This window comes from Asterias rubens, chromosome 2, assembly GCF_902459465.1.
Source record: "Asterias rubens chromosome 2, eAstRub1.3, whole genome shotgun sequence".
Classification (NCBI taxonomy): Eukaryota; Metazoa; Echinodermata; class Asteroidea; order Forcipulatida; family Asteriidae; genus Asterias; species Asterias rubens.
This window is the reverse complement of record NC_047063.1, coordinates 19,843,738-19,862,594: the sequence shown is the minus strand read 5'-3', so window position 1 is coordinate 19,862,594 and position 18,857 is coordinate 19,843,738. Positions and strand designations below refer to the sequence as shown.

The 18,857-nt window shown below is 38.3% G+C and overlaps 1 protein-coding gene and 1 non-coding gene across 2 annotated transcripts; both read right to left on the bottom strand.

The window, feature by feature from the left end:
• Window positions 1–1,804: 1,804 nt before the first annotated feature.
• On the bottom strand, window positions 1,805–18,691 carry LOC117302182. The gene is made up of 13 exons (XM_033786002.1): window positions 18,539–18,691; window positions 16,295–16,432; window positions 15,107–15,190; window positions 13,685–13,748; window positions 13,025–13,123; window positions 12,788–12,876; window positions 10,380–10,665; window positions 8,848–8,885; window positions 7,861–8,034; window positions 5,295–5,460; window positions 4,403–4,520; window positions 3,818–3,873; window positions 1,805–3,400 (listed from the first exon to the last, which is right to left on the bottom strand). Exons 2-13 carry the CDS (start codon window positions 16,415–16,417, stop codon window positions 3,186–3,188), a joined length of 1,512 nt encoding a protein of 503 aa, XP_033641893.1. The 5' UTR covers window positions 16,418–16,432; window positions 18,539–18,691; the 3' UTR covers window positions 1,805–3,185.
• On the bottom strand, window positions 7,408–7,480 carry Trnas-aga. The gene has a single exon. It is a non-coding gene; the product is annotated as a tRNA-Ser (tRNA).
• Window positions 18,692–18,857: the final 166 nt, after the last annotated feature.

Sequence of the window (18,857 nt, the reverse complement as noted above, 5' to 3'; positions counted from 1 at the left end):
TGTGAAAATTTGAGCTTGATTGGTCGTCGGAGTTGCGAGATAACTACATTATGAAAGAAAAAAACACCTGATGTTGTGTGCTTTTAGATGCTTAATTTCGAGACCTCAAATTCTAAACTTGAGGTCTCGAAATCAAATTCGTGGAAAATTACTTCTTTCTCGAAAACTACGTCACTTCAGAGGGAGTCGTTTCTCACAATGTTTTATACTATCAACCTTTCCTCATTACTCATTACCAAGTGAGGTTTTATGCTGATAATTATTTTGAGTAATTACCAATAGTGTCCACTGCCTTTAAGCAGAACAATTGCTTGACCACTTTATGTTGGATGACAACTGTAGATGCAAAAGTTTTCTAACAGACTCACACCAAATATTGTTTAAGGCCTTGAACAACTTGGTTTTGCTGACAAGTGCAACTTAAAGGCTGTGGACACTATTGGTAGTTGTCAAAGACCAGTCTTCTCACTTGCTGTATCTTAAAATATGCACAAAAAAAACAACCTGTGAAAATTTGAGCTCAATCGTTCATCGAAGTTGCGAGATAATAATGAAAGAAAAAACACCCTTGTAATACGAAGTTGTGTGCATTTAGATGCTTGATTTTGAGATCTCAAATTCTAGATCTGAGGTCTCAAAATCAAATTCGTGGCAAATTACTTCTTTCTCGAAAACTACTCCACTGCAGAGGGAGCCGTTTCTCGCAATGTTTTATACTAACAACCTCCAAGCATGGATTTATGCCAATAATTATTTTGAGTAATTACCAATAGTGTCCATTGCCTTTAAGTTGACAGTTGCGTTTTTATCAATCCAGACTTTCAAGTCTGTAGCGAATAAGACAGGTGCCTATCAAGATGCTTCATTTCAGATACAAAGAGGGAAAACGAAATCTGGAAAACATTTCTTGTAAAATCCCTTTCCTGGGGTAATTGTGTAACCTCCGATTCCAGACCTTTACTGTTGTTCTTATACAAATGTGTCAACTAAATTTTCCCAAACGACAACATAAAATACCAGAACTTATTCTGGTAATCAACTCTATGAATTCGGGCATTGTATAATTTATATTACATTTACCTTAACAAGAAAAATATTATTTAAGAATATAAGTTCATAGGTTTTTTCAACAAATTTTCAATTAAGTCACAGATGGACATAATGCAATATTTATAAAATTTCTTTTAAAAATATAATACAATCTTTTTTTTTAAATACACAATCACACAAGTTAAAGGAACAAATGCTCATGTCAATAAAAAAATACTGGTACAAGGGAAAAAACCAGTTGTTTAAAAAATATATAAATTATAGACCATTTTGGTTGGTAACCTGTTACTTCTCTCAGTTTCACCACAGAAAAACCCAGAAGACGCTAAAGCTTGACTGCCCTCTGTGTCTACTGTGGGACGCAGGGTACCAACATGATGGGGCATGCGTGTATGCCAGAGTAAGCATTTCAGGAAACATTTAAATGTCGCCATACAAGCATGTCAAGTATTATTATTAATAATATTATCATGTTGCCGATCATAATAATAATTTGGAGGGCTAATCATCCTTACTCGCAGCTACATGTAAGATCTGAATTGTGAAGGACGCGGCTACATGTTCGAGAAGCAGGCATGCAAGGGGTCGCTTTGGCTGCCAGCCACATCAACCCATTACGACCACGGCGCACAGCCAAAGATCGAAAGTGTTTGATGTTTCCCGAGGGAGGAAAACCGGATGGTCTGGAAAACCCTCGTGGCACAGCTGCAGAGAACAAACGCACAACTCAACTCACATATGGCCCTGGCCGGGAATCAAACCAGGGTCACCTTGGTGAGAGGTGAGTGCTTCAAGCACAAGCCAACCATGCCACCCAAATAAAGGCCAAAGTGATGAAATTGTCATTTGCATCCATAAAATGGTCTCTGCCCCTAAATACACTGACCAACTACAATTTTTTATCAGGAATTGTGGGTATGCTTGTAAGAGTTTGTTTGGATTTGAAGAAGAAAAAAAACCCATAACAAACAAACTGCCGAGTATCAGGTAAATTTTCCTCTCCGCATCGTAGTAGTTCAGAAAAAAAAAGTTTCTTGGAACAGTTGGTATAACTAATACCAAGAGTATAAAAAATAAACTTTGAGATTAAAAGTTTGTTCATTTGTCTTTTTGTCATTATACAAAGTAGTAGCATTTATTTGGGGATCAGGTTGGCTCAGTGGTTTCTTTCCCTGCCTTTCACCTCTATGGTATTTGGTTCTAATCCCACCTCAGATCGGAGTCTTGTATGTGGATTGGGTGTTTAGATCCTTCCTGATTGTGTGAATATATAATTTCCTATTCATCCTGGTATTGATACTGATTGTGCTATTGGATGCGTAATACAATAAATACAATTTTGTCTTCACAAAACAATATAAAGAGTTGATGACTTCGCCCAGTCTGTCCTTCCAAGCATAGCATTGGAGCACACCCATCCACACAGAAATGTCTCCAATTGGAGCAACATTTTGAAGGTGATGTAAATGCAACCTCATTTTCAAGAGGTATCTGAAGTCAAGAGAAGGACTTGTGGGGGTCAATGTGACGCAGAACCGGATGTCGATACCATCTGATGGTGGTGGAGATTGCTGGAAGTGTATGATGTACTATGGGATATGGCAGAGCTTGATTTAGTGTCACTAGCACAATGTGACAACACAAGTCAAGAAAGCTGCTGGCTTGTCAAACTTGGCTCTTAGGTAGCCTGGCTGGCTTGTTAAACTTTGCTCTTCAGGCAGCCATGCAGGCTAGTCAAACACTAGTAACTTGTTCAAGGTAGTGTCACAGGCTAGTCAAAGTTAAATGCAGGCAAGGCCAAAACACAGCTGATGAAAACGTTAGCTCAAGGCCTGTGTAGTCTCACTAAGTTCAGAATGGTGTACAACATCTTAGTGTGTTCATCCCATCAATCTTGCTGGTATAGGCCATATAGACTCATACCAAAACAGTAGAATAGACTCCATCAATGCTTCAAAAGTCTTACTTTTCAAGCCTGTTCACTTTGAAGAATGCTGAATTGTTTACAATCCACACAAATGCAATCAACATTGAAGTCCTGAACACTTGACAATTGTTTGATGTCGAACCAACGTGACGCAATAACTTACCAAAAATCTGGTCAACAGATCTCACCGGACTCTCCCGTTGGAAGCTCATGAACTATCCGAACATTCCTGACTCTTTTGGCTTGATGTGACAGACTTTGCTCGTCTGACCGGTGCCCTAACGGTATCCTCAGTCTTGTAGTAGCCATTGATGTATTGGACCAGTTCGTTCTCCCAGGCCTCTTTAGAGTCCTCCTCCTCGAGTAGACACCGCACTCGCTCCAACTCCTTGTGTTCTCGACGATGTCTTGGCCAATCAGACACTGTAAACAGGGAAATGCAATTTCATGGAATGTGATATACAGTGCTTACACACATCGAGGTATATGGGTAAAACCAAAATGAATATATTTTATCCCTGATGCAAATTTAACATCTATTAAATCGTTACAGTACCCGCTGCTAAAACTCAAATTGCCAAGAAGTAGTCAAGTAAAAATATATAAAAATAGTCACTTATTTGGACGCTGCCTTACCTAAATAATAATAATAATAATAAAACAGTATTTATATAGCGCAATATGAACTAGCATTCCTCAAAGCGCATAACAGCAAAATGAAAAGCATTACAGGAAAACAATAACTTATATATTCCTCCAATAAAAGCCCGCAAATAAATAATTATAAAATGAGGGCAGACCAGCTGTTACCTAAATGAAACCATTAAAAATGCTACAAACCTTGGCAATCTCTGCTGCAGTAGGACCTGAAGCGAACCTGCATTCTATCATAACAGCTGAAAATGAAACCAACAACACTCTATTAGAACACCGCATGTTATCATCAACAGATTGAGAGGGGCTTCAATGTCAATTTCATTTTTGTGATGCACAGATCTTTCAATAGATACAGGGTTCTCAAGAGGGCAAAATTCATAGTCTCTAAAAATTTTGGAGTTAAACAAAGGAACATTTACTACATGTGGATCGCGAGACTCAAGACGAACAGTATATATGTGCTCTGCAGTGTGTTCAGCTGTCCAGTCTGAAGTGTTGGCAGTTAGCCCGGTTCATACTTTCTGCGAATGCGATACAAATTTTGAGGCCACAAATTCGCATTCACATTCGCAGAAAGTATGTAGGCACTGCGATTCTCCTGCTTATTTGAATATATTTGGGACCACTTTGGTCCCACGTACATTGGTTTAACTCATGTAGAAAACGAGCCAATACACTTTAACGGATTTCAATGTTCAAATACGCATGAGACTTGCACAGTCTATTAGGAAATCTCTAGGGAGATAAAAATGCAATCTTGATACTTACATTTTGCAGATTTTAAATGTCCTCTTTTCCTTTTCGATTTGATTGCACTTTGAACATCTTTTAAGGACATACGTTTTCTTGATTTCAATTGGAGGGTGGCATAGCTCATGAAGTGGCGCTGCACAGTTTAAAGACAAAAAAAACAAACAGAAAATCACAAGTCTGCAAAGTCAAAACTAGGCTTTGTTCACGATACACACACACTTTTGAACCACGAGTTGCGGGACTTCCTGTAGACCTTATGCACATGATGTCATGTCAGTAGGGCGCCCTCACGTAGAGGTCAAAAAGAGGCTGTTCATTAGCCAATCCTGTGCGCCGCACGTACAAATGTGTGCATTTTGATTGTTTCGTCATCGTTTTACATCATTACTAAGCCAATCTTCCTACTGTCTGACCATTCAATATATTCCCCTGTGATTTTGAATGATAGATAAACTATACCAGCCTGCAATATGATATCATGTGGTAAATGCATCTACACAGTACACAGTCAACCCTCCAACTGTCTGACCATTCAATATCATCCACTGTACGATGGTGTGGAGTGATAGAGGAACTATGCTAGCCTGCAATATGATATCATGTGGTAAATGCATCTACATAGTACACAGATTCTTAGCTCAGAAAATATTTTCTTCCTCTTTTAGTCTGATTTCAGATTTTTTTCCCCTTGAAAAATTAGGAAAAGTGTGATTAAAGAGCCTGAAAAGTCTATTAAAGTCTACACTATGTGTAGGTCATCCCTTGTCCTCGATAGAAAACTCAAACTTTTTCCCAATGACCAAACATCATGCCTGGTACAGTTGCTCTACCATACAGACTTGGTAAATTGATTGGGCAAATAGTAGGAGGGTTAATGCCATTGTCATTCCTGGTATGAACAACTTACGAACGCCCGGTTTACCGCCATCCGAAAAGTAGTCCAGGGTAAAGTGTTCTTGAAGTAGATCCTGAGATTGTTTCTGTCGATTCTTCTCCTGAACGAGTCCATGAAGATATCGTTTCCTCTCCTCGCTCGTCAATAGTTCCATGATGGAGAATATCATGTCTTCAACCTTCGCACAAGCAAAGTGTATTGACATTAGAAAGTTATTTCGCTGGTGTAAATGTGGGTCACAGATTATACACTCTAAGAAATAAATACCCAATGTTGCGTAAAATTTTACTCTTTGTGGTGTTCAAAAGGGAACATGGTCGTTTGGAGGGTAAAACGCTACGCAACAGGGGTTGCGTCGTAATTTACTCAATTTCTGTGTAAAACGGCTACCCAACTATGTTTAAATTTCTTACCCAACTTTGTTGTGTCAAAATGTACCCAACAATCGACTACCCATTTACTCAGTAGTTGAGCACCATAACCATAACCATAAGTGTTGAGTAAAAAAGAAGTAGTGCATTTTGGCAGCAAACGCACGGACACCAATAAAAAAAATTAAAAAGCCATGTTGAATTGGACTGGACAGTATAATTTCCGATTATATCTATGGTGATCACAACCTTATAACCACCTTGCATAAAACGACCGGAGAGTTTGTGTACATTCAGGGGGTGAAACACGAACACAAAAGTCTTTCGAGCAGACTATATGAAACAATCTCTTTTTAGAAGCGGTGTTGGCTCTGAAAAGAGCCGGTTGGTTTTGCCAGACCTGTTATTGACGAAATTGTTGAAGCTACTATCCGCGTCTTTCCTGGTGATGCATTTCTTCCTTCAACAGACTGTTGTTCCTCAAACAGAATAACTACCACAAAGCCAAAATTCTCTCTTGACAACCGTGGTTAAATGAACATCAGACATCAACGCCCTGCAACATCAGAATTACGTCCACCCCATCCATCTTTGATTATGACTTGTGCCTACGACTTGTACAATACGTCCGTATGTGTGTGTAATGTGCACTTTGCATTATGGGTAAAATGGTTTCCACGAGGAGCAGTTTACCCAATTACGCGCAAAATTTTACCACAAAAAGAGCATGTCCGGTTTTTTAATAGATACGTCGCAAGGTAAACTTGACCTTGTGCCGAAAAAAATGTGTTTTTGTACACATAAGTTGCTTTCACAGGCGATTTTTTTATGCAACTTCAAAAAGTACAAATTAATTACCTTCTCGAGGGCACTAGCCCGATCGCCACATAGCCCAACATTGCGTAAGAAGGTACTCAACTTTCGTACCCAGCACATTTACTCAGCAAGTTTTTACACTTCTATTTTAGAGTGTACAGTCTGTTTCACATTTCCATCGAAGTGCCATATACATTTTATTTTTATCAGCCTGTACAATAAGAGCACTAGAATCAAGCTCTGGCGTTTCTGATTAGCAGAGTGTGGGTTCGAGTCCCGGATGTGGCACTTATGTCATTGAGCACACTACTTGACCACAATTACTTTGTCACTCAGATGGGACGTAAAGCCGTAGGTCCCAGGCACTAGGATTGGTGGTGCATGTAAAAGACCTGATAACACTTTCATGGAAGAGTAGAGGAATATCTTCACACATCTCTCCTATTGTACACAATCTCCACTGGTTACCCATTCATTTAAGAATTCAATACAAGATCATCCTTCTGACATTCAAGGCTCTCCATGGACTAGCCCCTACCTACATACAGAGCATGATTCAGCCCCGTAGTGTCAGGCCTGGTCTGAGCTCATCGGGCAGCATGCTCTGTGTTCCTCTGACCCGTTTATCCAGCTATGGGGATAGGGCCTTTAGTAACATTTAACCCCGCCTCTGGAACTCTCTGCCTCAACATCTCAAGGACACACATGACATCTCACGATTCAAACCTTCTCTCACAACCCATTGCTTCAGATTAGCCTATAAAGATATCTAGTGAATCTTTCTTCTTGTTCTTGACCAGTGTCTTTTAATGTCACACAGATAAAATGCGCTTTACAAATGCTGTGTTAATTTTTGGTTTTTACCCATATACACCGATGTGTGTAGCACTGTATACTCAGTACTTTCCCCGAGTCCTGTGAAAAAAATCACAGGCATTTTACTCGGGTGGGATTCGAACCCACGACCCTTGCAATTCTAGAGCAATGTCATACCAACTAGACCACCGAGATTGCCCGGTAGCTAGAGGCAGTTCGAATCCTAGAATTGCTCTAGAATTGCAAGGGTCGTGGGTTCGAATCCCACCCGAGTAAAATGCCTGTTATTTTTTTCACAGGACTCGGGGAAAGTACTGAGTATACAGTGCTACACACATCGGTGTATATGGGTAAAAAACCAAAAATTAATATTCTTTATCCCGATGCAAATTTAACATCTATTTAAATGCTGTGTTGTTATTATTTTTATTCAGTGTGTTTCTGGTTCACATACATGTAGCAAGCACCCTTGTGTACAGCTTTCCTGAGGCTTGCCAGCAACAGTGATTAAGTTTACTTAGGAGGCATCCTTGGTTTCATTACCAGAAATATATAATATACAAAATGTTGCCTACCTGTTTGTCCGATTCGTCTTTATAAAATGGTCTCCAGTGGATGCAAGGACCACTGTGAGAGTGCCTCACTAGTTTGAAGGACACAATCCCCCAGTTGTTGTTTTTGAAGAGTAGATCTGGAACGGTCGTCAATTCTAATATCATACAACTGTCTGGTTTGGTGACTTTGATTATCTGAGGAAGATATCAAACAACTGTGTAAACCTGTGCAGCAGGCGTTGACTATACTCCTTTCCATTATTGATAAGAATAAACCCCCTTGGTTGGCATGGACGGCCGAATGTTAGTAAAACACTCATCCGTATTCACAGATGTTTTAACCAAATTCAACATTTTCTGCAAACTGTCAATTTAGTAAAATACCTCCCACAGTTAGTTGCTTTGTTTTCAATAAAATCAACGACATGTTTGCATATTTGTGTAACATTGTTTTAAACAGTGGCGACCTGTTTTTGTTTTGCATTATGGCTTCCCATAGTTTTCCAACCTGGGTTGGCAAAATCTCGGGCTGTGACGTTGCAATAGAAAGATCCATAGACCACTACCATGTTGCCACCATCTTGGTCACGTTCCTTGTATCCATTCTTTGATGATTGCTAATACTCGTTGTAGAAAACAAAACCAGACTATTTCTCCTGCGAGTCTTGCTTTGGTTACATTGAGTTGAATGGGAGAATAGGTTTATTCAGTTTTACAATAAGACATTGTTCGAAAATTTGTTTAGTTGATATGAAAGTTATTGACTTTTACAGGTTTTTTTCCATTGTTTTTAAAATGATTTATAAATATTAGTGGTTTTTTTTAGAATAACAATGGAAAGTTGCACAATGTGTGTGCAAAAGAGGTTTGGTTGTGCATGTCAACTAATGGGAGTTGTTGCCAAAAAGTTATAAACAAAAGAGGGGGAAAAGGAAATAACAGTTGTAGATATTTAAATAATTGTGCATGTGAAGAAGATAGAGGAAAGAGTTTCTACCAGTGTCATACCTTTGTTTCCTTTGGTTTCCCCTTGGATTTATCCTTTTCTGAACAGAAAATCATGCAAGAACAAAACAACAAATGACTTCAACATGCAGCTAATTAATACACAGAAAAGTTGGGATTTTTAAAGATTTGTCTTTCCTTTATATCCGTTACGCAGGAGTAAATAGAGAACTTTTTCAGATAATGGAGGAATTCAGGACACTAGGTGGCAGCATACTACACCAGGGAAATTGTGTAAAATCAGGTTGACATTAAATTCCATAAAAAGTTAAAATGAAACATTTTTCCCTGCTTTGTGTAAAACAACCTGTAGCTACCAACACCCCAGCAGAGACGGTGCAGAGTTCCCCACTTGCACGTACAGTCTATGTAGATGTGCGTTAACATCCAAACACACAGTCAGATACTTGAATTTTAGAATCACACGAAACATTGACCGACATTGATCTTGCGAAGTGTACAACATTAACAAAAACTTATAAGTGAGCAAACATTTATGAAGAACAATTTTACATGAAACAGAGCATGCAGGGAAAACTAAAAAGATGATTACACACAATAATGTACATCTTTTTTGCAAATGAATCATTTTTGCATTGTAATTGGTCTGTGAATAAGAAAAAACCTTTTGGATATCAAGGCAATAAATAAAGTGTAATTTCATGGCGGTGCTTGCTCAACATTCTACACTTATGGCGCCCTTTATAAGCAGTCAAAATTATGTGGATTCGAAAGTACAGCATTCAACATGCCTGCACATGGTACTATGTGTAAATCTAACCATATTAAGTATAACCACTTAACTATAATTGCTTCTCTCCACCCAGGGGTAAACAGGTACCTGTGAGGGCAGAGATGGTTCTTGTGATTGATTAGCTTAGTGTGCTACATATTTGGCGGCACAGGCTGTATACTCCCCCATGGAGCTGAGATTGTTTAAGGAAGGATTTAAGGCCCAGTGAACAGGGGTAATAATGTGGAAGCGCTTTGAGACATGGTGTATAGAGCGCTATACAAAAACCGACTATTATTATTATTATTATTATTATTATTATTGTCATTGTTTATAGTAAAATGTCGTTAAGAGTTTCAACACCTAGTTACAATACACAGACCACTGATATTAAAAGTTATCACACACAGGCACATGGAATACGGACAAAATATAGGCTTCTGTGTCCCATATCCAACGAGGCCGAGCTGGATATGGGACGCAGAAATGTGATAACGGATTTATCTTCAAGCAAACTTGTAGCGCAGAAGATGAATGATGCACCACTTTTAAATTATTTAAGTTTCTTATAAGCTGTACGTTTTGTGTATAGCTTATAAAACGAGTTTGAACACACAAATTGCAGGTATATACTGTAAGTTTATATCACACCCTGCAATTTGTGTGTTCAAACATATAAGTTTATCACACTCCTTGTTACTATGGATCGACCAATCAGAATCAAAGATTCAAGCCTGCCTGAAGAAAATAGTTCATGCTGTGTTGATGTCATTTAAATTGTGTGACTGTATTAAACAATTACCTGGAGGCTTTGGCCTGAACTTTTCAATCGCTCCAACCCCAAAATACTGATAGTCCTTCATTGTCACCTCTTTGCGAGTAATCTTTGGAGATCTATGAGTCGTCTGGCTCGGGAGAAGTTTGAAGACTTCATCCGAGAAGGAATAGAAGAGGAAAATGTCACAAGGTGGGGGTGTCCAATAGTCTGGGTCATCATGCTTGATAATGACTGTTGAGTCCATCCAACGACGCAGCGTTACGATAAGAGCTGCAGCTGCACGCAGATAAATGGATAGGAATATCCACGCCTAGGGAAACACAAATAAATAATGTTTACTCAAATATGTGTATTCAGTTGTTGAACTAACTTAAAGAGCCAGCTAAGCACAAATTCATTCATTCATTCAAACTTACATTCATAAATACCTCAGACAGTTTCGCTATTCCTATTGGTGGAGAGCGCGTCACGTGGGTGTGTATAAACCTTTGTTTATGACCAGTAAAAAGTGTTGAAACATGGGCGTGACACGCGAGCTTGCACCTGTGCTTATAAGACAGTTTCTTCATTCCTATTGGCCGAGAGCAACAGCCGGGACAGTTGTGCCACATCACGCGATACACGCACAGCATTCCCTTATAAGGAGTTGTTTACCCGATCGGGACGAGGGCCTTACCATTTCATAGCTGGAGGGGTGTTGTGTTTAAAGATATCATTGAACAATTAAAAATTTTCATTTATTGTACTTTTTGACCAAAAAGTGTTGATGTTTTTTGACCGAAAAGGTATTTATGAATGGGAACCAAAGTGTGTTGAATCGGTTTTCAACTAGTGGTTTAAACCCGCCGAGGCCTGGTTCTTGATAATTTCTCGTTGGGATTAAACCACTAGTTTAAAACCTCTTCACCACACATTGATTCCCTTATTTATTTCCATACTTTATGAAAACAGTAAAAACATTTTTTGTAAGGGAGTAACCAATAAACAATGATATTTAACAAGGCAGAGAAAACTAAATAAATAGAGTATGGAGGCATCATCTTGAAGCCGAGGCTAATGTGGAGATGCCTGGGGACAGACAAACATAACATAAACGGGGACAAGAACGAACGGACAGACAATTAGATCAGAGACAGAAATGATAAAGACAACAATGATGAGAATAATAATATTGACAACAATAATTCACAAAGCTGTTAAGCAGAAACAGGTGCTTCGTTAATTTTTTCAGTTGCAGAGAATACTACACAAACAAAGTCTTGGCCAAGCCGATAGGAGCACCGAACTTAGGCTCTGGTATTTCTGTTCAGCCGAGTGTGGGTTCGAATCTGGTCATGACACTTGTGTCTGTGAGCAAGAATCTTAACTGTTATTGTTTCCTCTCCACCCAGGGGTAAATGTGTACCTGTGAGGGCAGAGATGGTTCCTGTGACTGATTTAGCTTAGATGGTTTAAAGCCATTAGACACTTTCGGTAATAAACAGTGTTGTCCCAAGGGCCACCCTTCGTGCATCACAACTTATTTAAAATAACAAACCTGTGAAAACTTAGGCTCAATCGGTCATTGAAGTCGGGAGAAAATAACGGGAAAACCCACCCTTGTTTCCGCACGTTTCGCCGTGTCATGACATGTGTTTAAAATAAATCCGTAATTCTTGATATATCGAGAATTGATAATTGTTGTAATGTTTTCTCAAAAAGTAAAGCATTTCATGGAATAATATTTCAAGAGAAGTCTTTCACCATTACCTTCTGTAAACCCTGTAAGTTATTTGTAGATCTGTGAACTCTTTTTTTTTATGTTCCGAAAGTGTCCAATGGCTTTAAAGACAGTGGACACTATTGGTAATTGTCAAAGACCAGTCTTCTCATTTGGTGTATTTTAACATGTGCATAAAATAACAAACCTGTAAAAATTTGAGCTCAGTTGGTCGTCAAAGTTGCGAGATAATAATGAAAGAAAAAACACCCTTGTCACATGAAGTTGTGTGCATTTAGATGGTTGATTTTGAGACCTCAAATTCTAAAGTATGAGGTCTCGAAATCAAATTCGTGGAAAATTACTTCTTTCTAGAAAACTATGACCTTTCAGAGGGAGCCGTTTCTCACAATGTTTTATACTATCAATCTCTCCCCATTACTTGTCACCAAGGAAGGTCTTATGCTAATAATTATTTTGAGTAATTACCAATAGTGTCCACTGCCTTTAAGGAATTAATTAAATGGCCCAGTGACCTGATGTACATGTACTTATGTGTGAAGCACTTTGAGACGCCTTTGGGTGTATGAAGCGCTTTATAACAAATTATTATTATTTTTATTATTATTATTATTATTATTATAAACAAATACTTTGTACTAGATTACAACAAAGCAAATAATTGATTACTATCCAGAAAAAATTAAAGAAATTATTTCAAAATTAAACGAACCTTGACTTTGGTGAACGGTCCCTTGCTGGGTTCACCGAACACTTTCTTGAATACATCCCTGCATTCTCTCACACAAAAAGGATCTTTGGCTAAAAAAAATAAAACAATTTAACTGATTGAATTTTTGGATAGTTAAAAGGATAAATAACAAGTTATAAGATGTAACTGCAGTAGCTGTTAGCTCTCTAAAGATCGAGGGATAGCACAGAGTTTAAAAGCTGAGAGAAAGTAACTTACAGTGTGACTTTGCATCTAGATTATTCATGAGGTGTCTGTAGGAAGCCAAGACAGCTGTGTCTTCAATAAACTCTTCCATCTTCACCACATTCTCCTCACCTTTATCAAAGAGAAATCAAATAATAAAAATAATACGAAAGTTGAACCTCTTGTCAATGTCTGTCCAGAACGGAGTGGAGGTTTCTTGGTTTGAGTCCCACTTTTGTCTATTTTTCTTTGTTCAACCCCAAATCATTTCAAAATTTACCCAGTCAGTTTCCCTTGTGCTTTGTAATATTTGATGTCTGTCAAGTCAAGAATGACACATCTGGTGCAAAAAAACAAAAACTCTTTTATACACAAAGACAACAAAGGCCAAAGCTATGATTTCTGAATTAGAATAAGACAAGTATCTGCTTGTCTGAGTTGAAGTTGGAGGCTGTTCCAAAGAGATGTCCCGGCATGTGAAAAACAACAATCACCCCAGGAGTGTCGGGAACAGGGAATATTGAGGAGCAACACTGCTTGGCTGAAGAAAATAAATGAAAGCCAAATCAAAACCTAGCAATACTTTTGGTGAGTAGTTAGGTAGGTATGGAAATTGCAAAGGTGAAAAGCTGCTAATTCAACATGATACACAATTTTTTTTTATGTTGATAAATCTATAAATCCTGTACTTACCAATCAAAATCTGCATGTCCAAGTAGTTGAACCCTTCGATGATCACATTTCTGTAGGATGAACCCTGTGTTCAGTTCAAAATCAAATTAAAAAAAGATTCACGACAGAGAATGGATTTGGAACAAGTTGCTTACACCTAACACTGAAGGAGCAGTGTTTAAAGGCAGTGGACACTATTGGTAATTTACTCAAAATAAATTTTAGCATAAAAACATACTTGGTAATGAGTAATGGAGAGCTGTTAGTAGTATAAACATTGTGAGAAATGGCTCCCTCTGAAGTAACTAGGTATCGAGAAAGAAGTAATTTTCCACTAATTTGATTTTGAGACCTCAGAATTAGATTTTGAGGTCTCGAAATCAAGCATCTGAAAGCACACAACTTCGTGCGACTAGGGTGTTTTTTATTTCATTCATATCTCGCAACTTCGACGACCAATTGAGCTAAAATTTTCACAGGTTTGTTATTTTATGCATATGTTGAGATACACCAAGTGGAAAGACTGGTCTTTGACAATTGCCAATAGTGTCCAGCGTCCAGAGTCTTTAATAATAACCATGATAGCTAGTTCTTATATAGTGCATTTTACAATAACCGTATCAATGCGCTTTACATTAGTGCCCTGGTCATTGGACCAATAACATTCCTTTAATCTTTCTCAGCTCTTTACAGCCCGGAGCGCTGCTGTGCGCTCAAAAGGCTTTTTCTAACACAATATCAACCTCTTCCCTTACAGGTACCCATTTATACCCCTGGGTGGAGAGAAGCAATTCTAGTGAAGCATTTTGCTCGAGGACACACTTGACATGACCGGGATTCGAACCCACACTCCGATGACTTAGCCACCAGAACTTGAATTCGATACTCTTAATCACTCGGCCATGACACCCTGGCTCTTAATGAACTGCGCAAGGTGGTTAATTTTCAGTCTGCATATTGACAGGAACGCAGCACTCACACAAATGTCCAATGATTTTATCTATATCCATATTGAGTGCTCTTCCACATAAGATATGAAACTTTGCATAGTGGAAGTGATGTGGCCGAGCAGTTAAGAGCACCGAATTGTGGTGTTTCTGATCAGCAGAGTGGGGGGTTCGAATCCCCAGCCGTGACACTTGTGTCCTTAAGCAAGACACTTAACCATTGCTTCGTCCTTCGGATGGGAAATAAAACCAATGGTCTTATGTGCTGTGTAATGCATGTAAAACCCAGTGCACTTATCAAAAAGAGAAGGGGTTTGCCTCGGTGTTCCTGGCTGTGGCTGCTAAATCCTCCGTAGCACCGTGTAAACCCTTATAAGTGCTATAACCTATCTTTCTGAAAGTTTGTTTATACTCAGCGCCTTAAGTACCTTGTTTGGTAGATTCGTGCGCTGTATAAGACTTTGATATTATTATTATTATTATTGCGGGAACTAACCAGGTCGTAAGGGTTTGCAATCAGTTGAATGTTCATACAATGCGCTTTGAAAGTCACCAAGAATCTCCTCCAGTATAAATGGCCCTGAAAAGAAATAAGAATATATATATCAGGTTAAAAATTGTGTCATTGTCTTAACAAGATTTTAAGAATTTAACAGAACAGAACACGTATGAATAATAATAATTAGCCTTCGAGAAAGACTCTGCTAGGGTCGAAACTATATTTTGCATTTATACCATCAATCCTTTTGGTTGGTAAGTTGTTTGCAACAGCTAAATCTGTTTTCTCAATGATAATAACAATAATAACCTTATTTAAATAGCACTTTTTACTTATTTGATACAAACTGCTTAAAAATACAAAAAAAAAACTAAACAAAAAAAACATGCTTTAGTTATAGCTCTTGAGGGTTTTATCTCGCCTACTGATTATCTGATCTGTTGATTTAGATTCGTCATTGATAAAAGCAAAATTAAACATGCGGTAACTTGAGGTTAGCCTCAAGGTTTTATGAGGTTTACCAGGGTTGTCCAAGGTTCAATCTCTAGTAACCACAAGTTACCGCTGGTTTAGTTCTGCAACTCTCTCTCATGTTGCAGTTACACTCATATGTATTCAATTGCTATAATAATGCTGTACAGAAATATTGCGGAAGATTTCAAAAAGTGTATACAGCCTACAAAGGCAGTCAGGTCTTTAGATTTTATATGATAATTTTTAAGCAAACATCACATGATATAAATAATGTTTGAAGCTTTGTATGGTGTCAAGAATAGGAAGGAAGTAACTATGGATACTAAATAGTAAACTTGCGGGTACAGCCATGAATAATATCTCTTTTAAGGGAATGTTGACTCTGAAAAGAGCCAATGTTTTAAAATCACACCGGCTCTTTTTAGAGCCAACACTCCCTCAATAGAGATAATATACATGATTGAACCTGCAAGTTTACTATTTAGAATTTATAGTTACTTCTTAACAGATGATATCCTCTATCTTTTAAAAGTATCATCATGATCTTTGTCAAATATTTTCAAAACCATCCTTGACATTGACGATATTTTCCTCAATATCCTATCATGAAGATATTATCGTGCTGGCATTCAGCATTTTTTGTTAGACAAAAGTAAATCAAGCTTTGTAATGGATAACTGAAGTTCAATGATGTTTGGTCATTCATCTTACCAGATCTTTGATCATATCTCTAAATGTAGATCTATTTCTGGCAAAGAAGCCGTACATTAAGGACTGTATCTCCTCCCCAAACATACATGGGTCCCTGTAGTCTAGTTTCAGCTGCCTCATCATGGTGGCAGCATTTATCTGCAAAAGCAAAATATCAGCAAATTTTAAAATCAATTCACTATTGAACCATGGAGGATGAAGTGTAAGTAGTTGGATATATCTAAGCTCCGGTAACGTTGTCATCACAGGCACAATTTAGACAACACGCAACAGGAGGGCAAAGGGCTAAACATTTGCGCATTCGTTCATGTTGACATCATGCTCAATACTGTCACCCGGGTCAGCAGCATGCCACATCAACTTATAACGCATGGAAGTGTAACAGGGTAATGCTGATGTGTACATTTTGGCGCAGGCTAGCCACCCATGCCAGCTTCAAGCAATCTTCAAAGATTATCTAGAAACTATAAGGCTCCCCCGTGCAGCAGAAAAACAACAGAAGTTGTGGGGAAAGTTTTTGTAGTGTTGTACAAAAGAAACTTCAGTTATTGCTGGCTAACGGTTGTAAAACTTTCACCTATCAACGCTGAAAAACGTATAGCGTTAAGGAGGCCCAAAATATTAGACCCCTTATAGTTTCTAGAAGTCTTCAAAGATAGGCTGTGTAAACTGTAAGCTTGTGCTGCCATCTTCAAACTTGCGGGAGCAAAAATTACGTGTAGCAAATCTGTTTGTACGGATGAAGTTTGTGCACTACATTTCGCCAAGCTCGACATGAATAAAAATACATTCATTAAATAAATTTGTTTTATGATGAACGCTTGCTTGCACAGTTCCTGAAAATCGCCATTTGGACTTAAGTGGAATTCTTTTCCAAAAGGTATGATTTGAAATATAAAGTTGCAGGAATTACTTTTGATTCACAGTTCGACACCTAAAAATAAATAGGCAAAGTCGGTAATAGTTGCGATAACGTAACCCTCTAGCAGACGGCTCGGCAGGAGGGTTACGTTATTGCAACTAAGGCCAAATAATAAAAAATACCAGTTGATCGTCCGGATTTTTCAAAAAAAGAGGAGGATGAGGGCCTTTCTATTTACTATTTACACTTTTTTTTTAAGATGGCCGTTTACGTAGTATTTCAAATCAAACAGGCCACCAATTCTCAGTTTGAATCAACCGCAAATTTCTTTATACCTATGTTAGTTGCATGAGGACCTGCCTGTGTTAACACTAATTACATCATGACTATCTCCATGATTACACTAACAGGGTCCGATAACACTCAAAAGATTTGCTGGTAGGCATTCACTAATATTGTATTATGAAACAGACGGAACCTTACAACTGTTAGAGAGCATCACGTTAGATTCGGGAAAAGCTCCTGGGGTCCTTTTGAAAAAGATGGATAAAAAATAGTAATAGTAAAAAAAGGATGCGGCCCCAAAAACGGATGCGGGCGGGGACGATCAACTGGTATTTTTTTTTTGGGGGGGGGGGTTTAAGTCGTTAAAATAAATGGTTTTTAGAGCACCAAATTAGCGTAGGGCCTGAAATTTGCGAGGCATATCTTTTAATCGAGCCATCAAGTTTGCCACTCAGCTGAGCGGAGGCTGAAGTATGCGTAAGGTTAGATTAGAAGTTTTAGAACTTGTTTCACCCAGCCAACTGGGGGGGTTTCACCCGGCCAACTAAACTAGGCCTAGTACTTATTAAAAATAACAAAAAAATAATATTACTAATAAATAAAGGATAACTTTCCATATGGCGCCACCACTTTTCACTCATTTTTACAAAAAGGGATATCTCATTGACATGTTGAGGTAAATTAGATACTACTTACTAGCCTTATTAGAATAATTATTTCATATCGTATGAGAAAGTGGTGGCGCCATACCCAACTTTTTCCTAAATAAATAATAATTAATATAGGAACACCAGGAGTATATTCAGAGTCAATGAAAAATTATAATGTAAAAAAAAAATATAAAATAGCATTATATAGTGATATTCTGTTTGTTTTAAAAACTAAAATAAATGGTGAGCGCAATCTGGCGCGCTTTATGAGCCGGGCACAATCTCAAGACTGAGCCCTCCAGGTAGGCACTAAAACACACTGGTCAAAATATCCTGCGATTGCCTTGCTCAATTTCGCGATTGTGCTAATCCCAAGATTGCTCTTAGCATAAACAACTTTCTGGAAGATTTTGCATTAAAAAACAAGAAACATGAGGGGTTACCTACCAGCTCACAACAAATCCTTTTGAAACTGGGATTAGTTCACGACACTCTTCTTCTCTTCGATGTGACTTCCTCTAATATAAATCTCAGCTCGGCTTTTTATCCTGGGACGAAGTTTTGCTCAGAAGTTGGGGAAGTTGTTTGACGGACGAACTGTTTCCGCAAATCTAGACCAAGATTGTTAGAATAGGTAGGCCCCTGTTTTCATATTTTGTAATGACGCGATAAAGAGTTCAATTTGAGTCTGGGGACCAGACATAGCTGATTGACAGATGAAAGAGTGGGCGTGACCACGTGTGACCTTCTTATCGAATCACCACAA

What these genes read in the sequence shown, in the direction of transcription:
- LOC117302182 (XM_033786002.1), bottom strand. Translation starts at nt 16,417, where the DNA reads ATGATGAGGCAGCTGAAACTAGACTACAGGGACCCATGTATGTTTGGG. An exon ending in TCTAGATGCAAAGTCACACT is followed by an intron (nt 12,877 to 13,024) that starts GTAAGTTACTTT and finishes TATTTTTTTTAG; the next exon opens with CCAAAGATCCTTTTTGTGTG. An exon ending in TGGCGGTAAACCGGGCGTTC is followed by an intron (nt 4,521 to 5,294) that starts GTAAGTTGTTCA and finishes TAAACTGTGCAG; the next exon opens with CGCCACTTCATGAGCTATGC.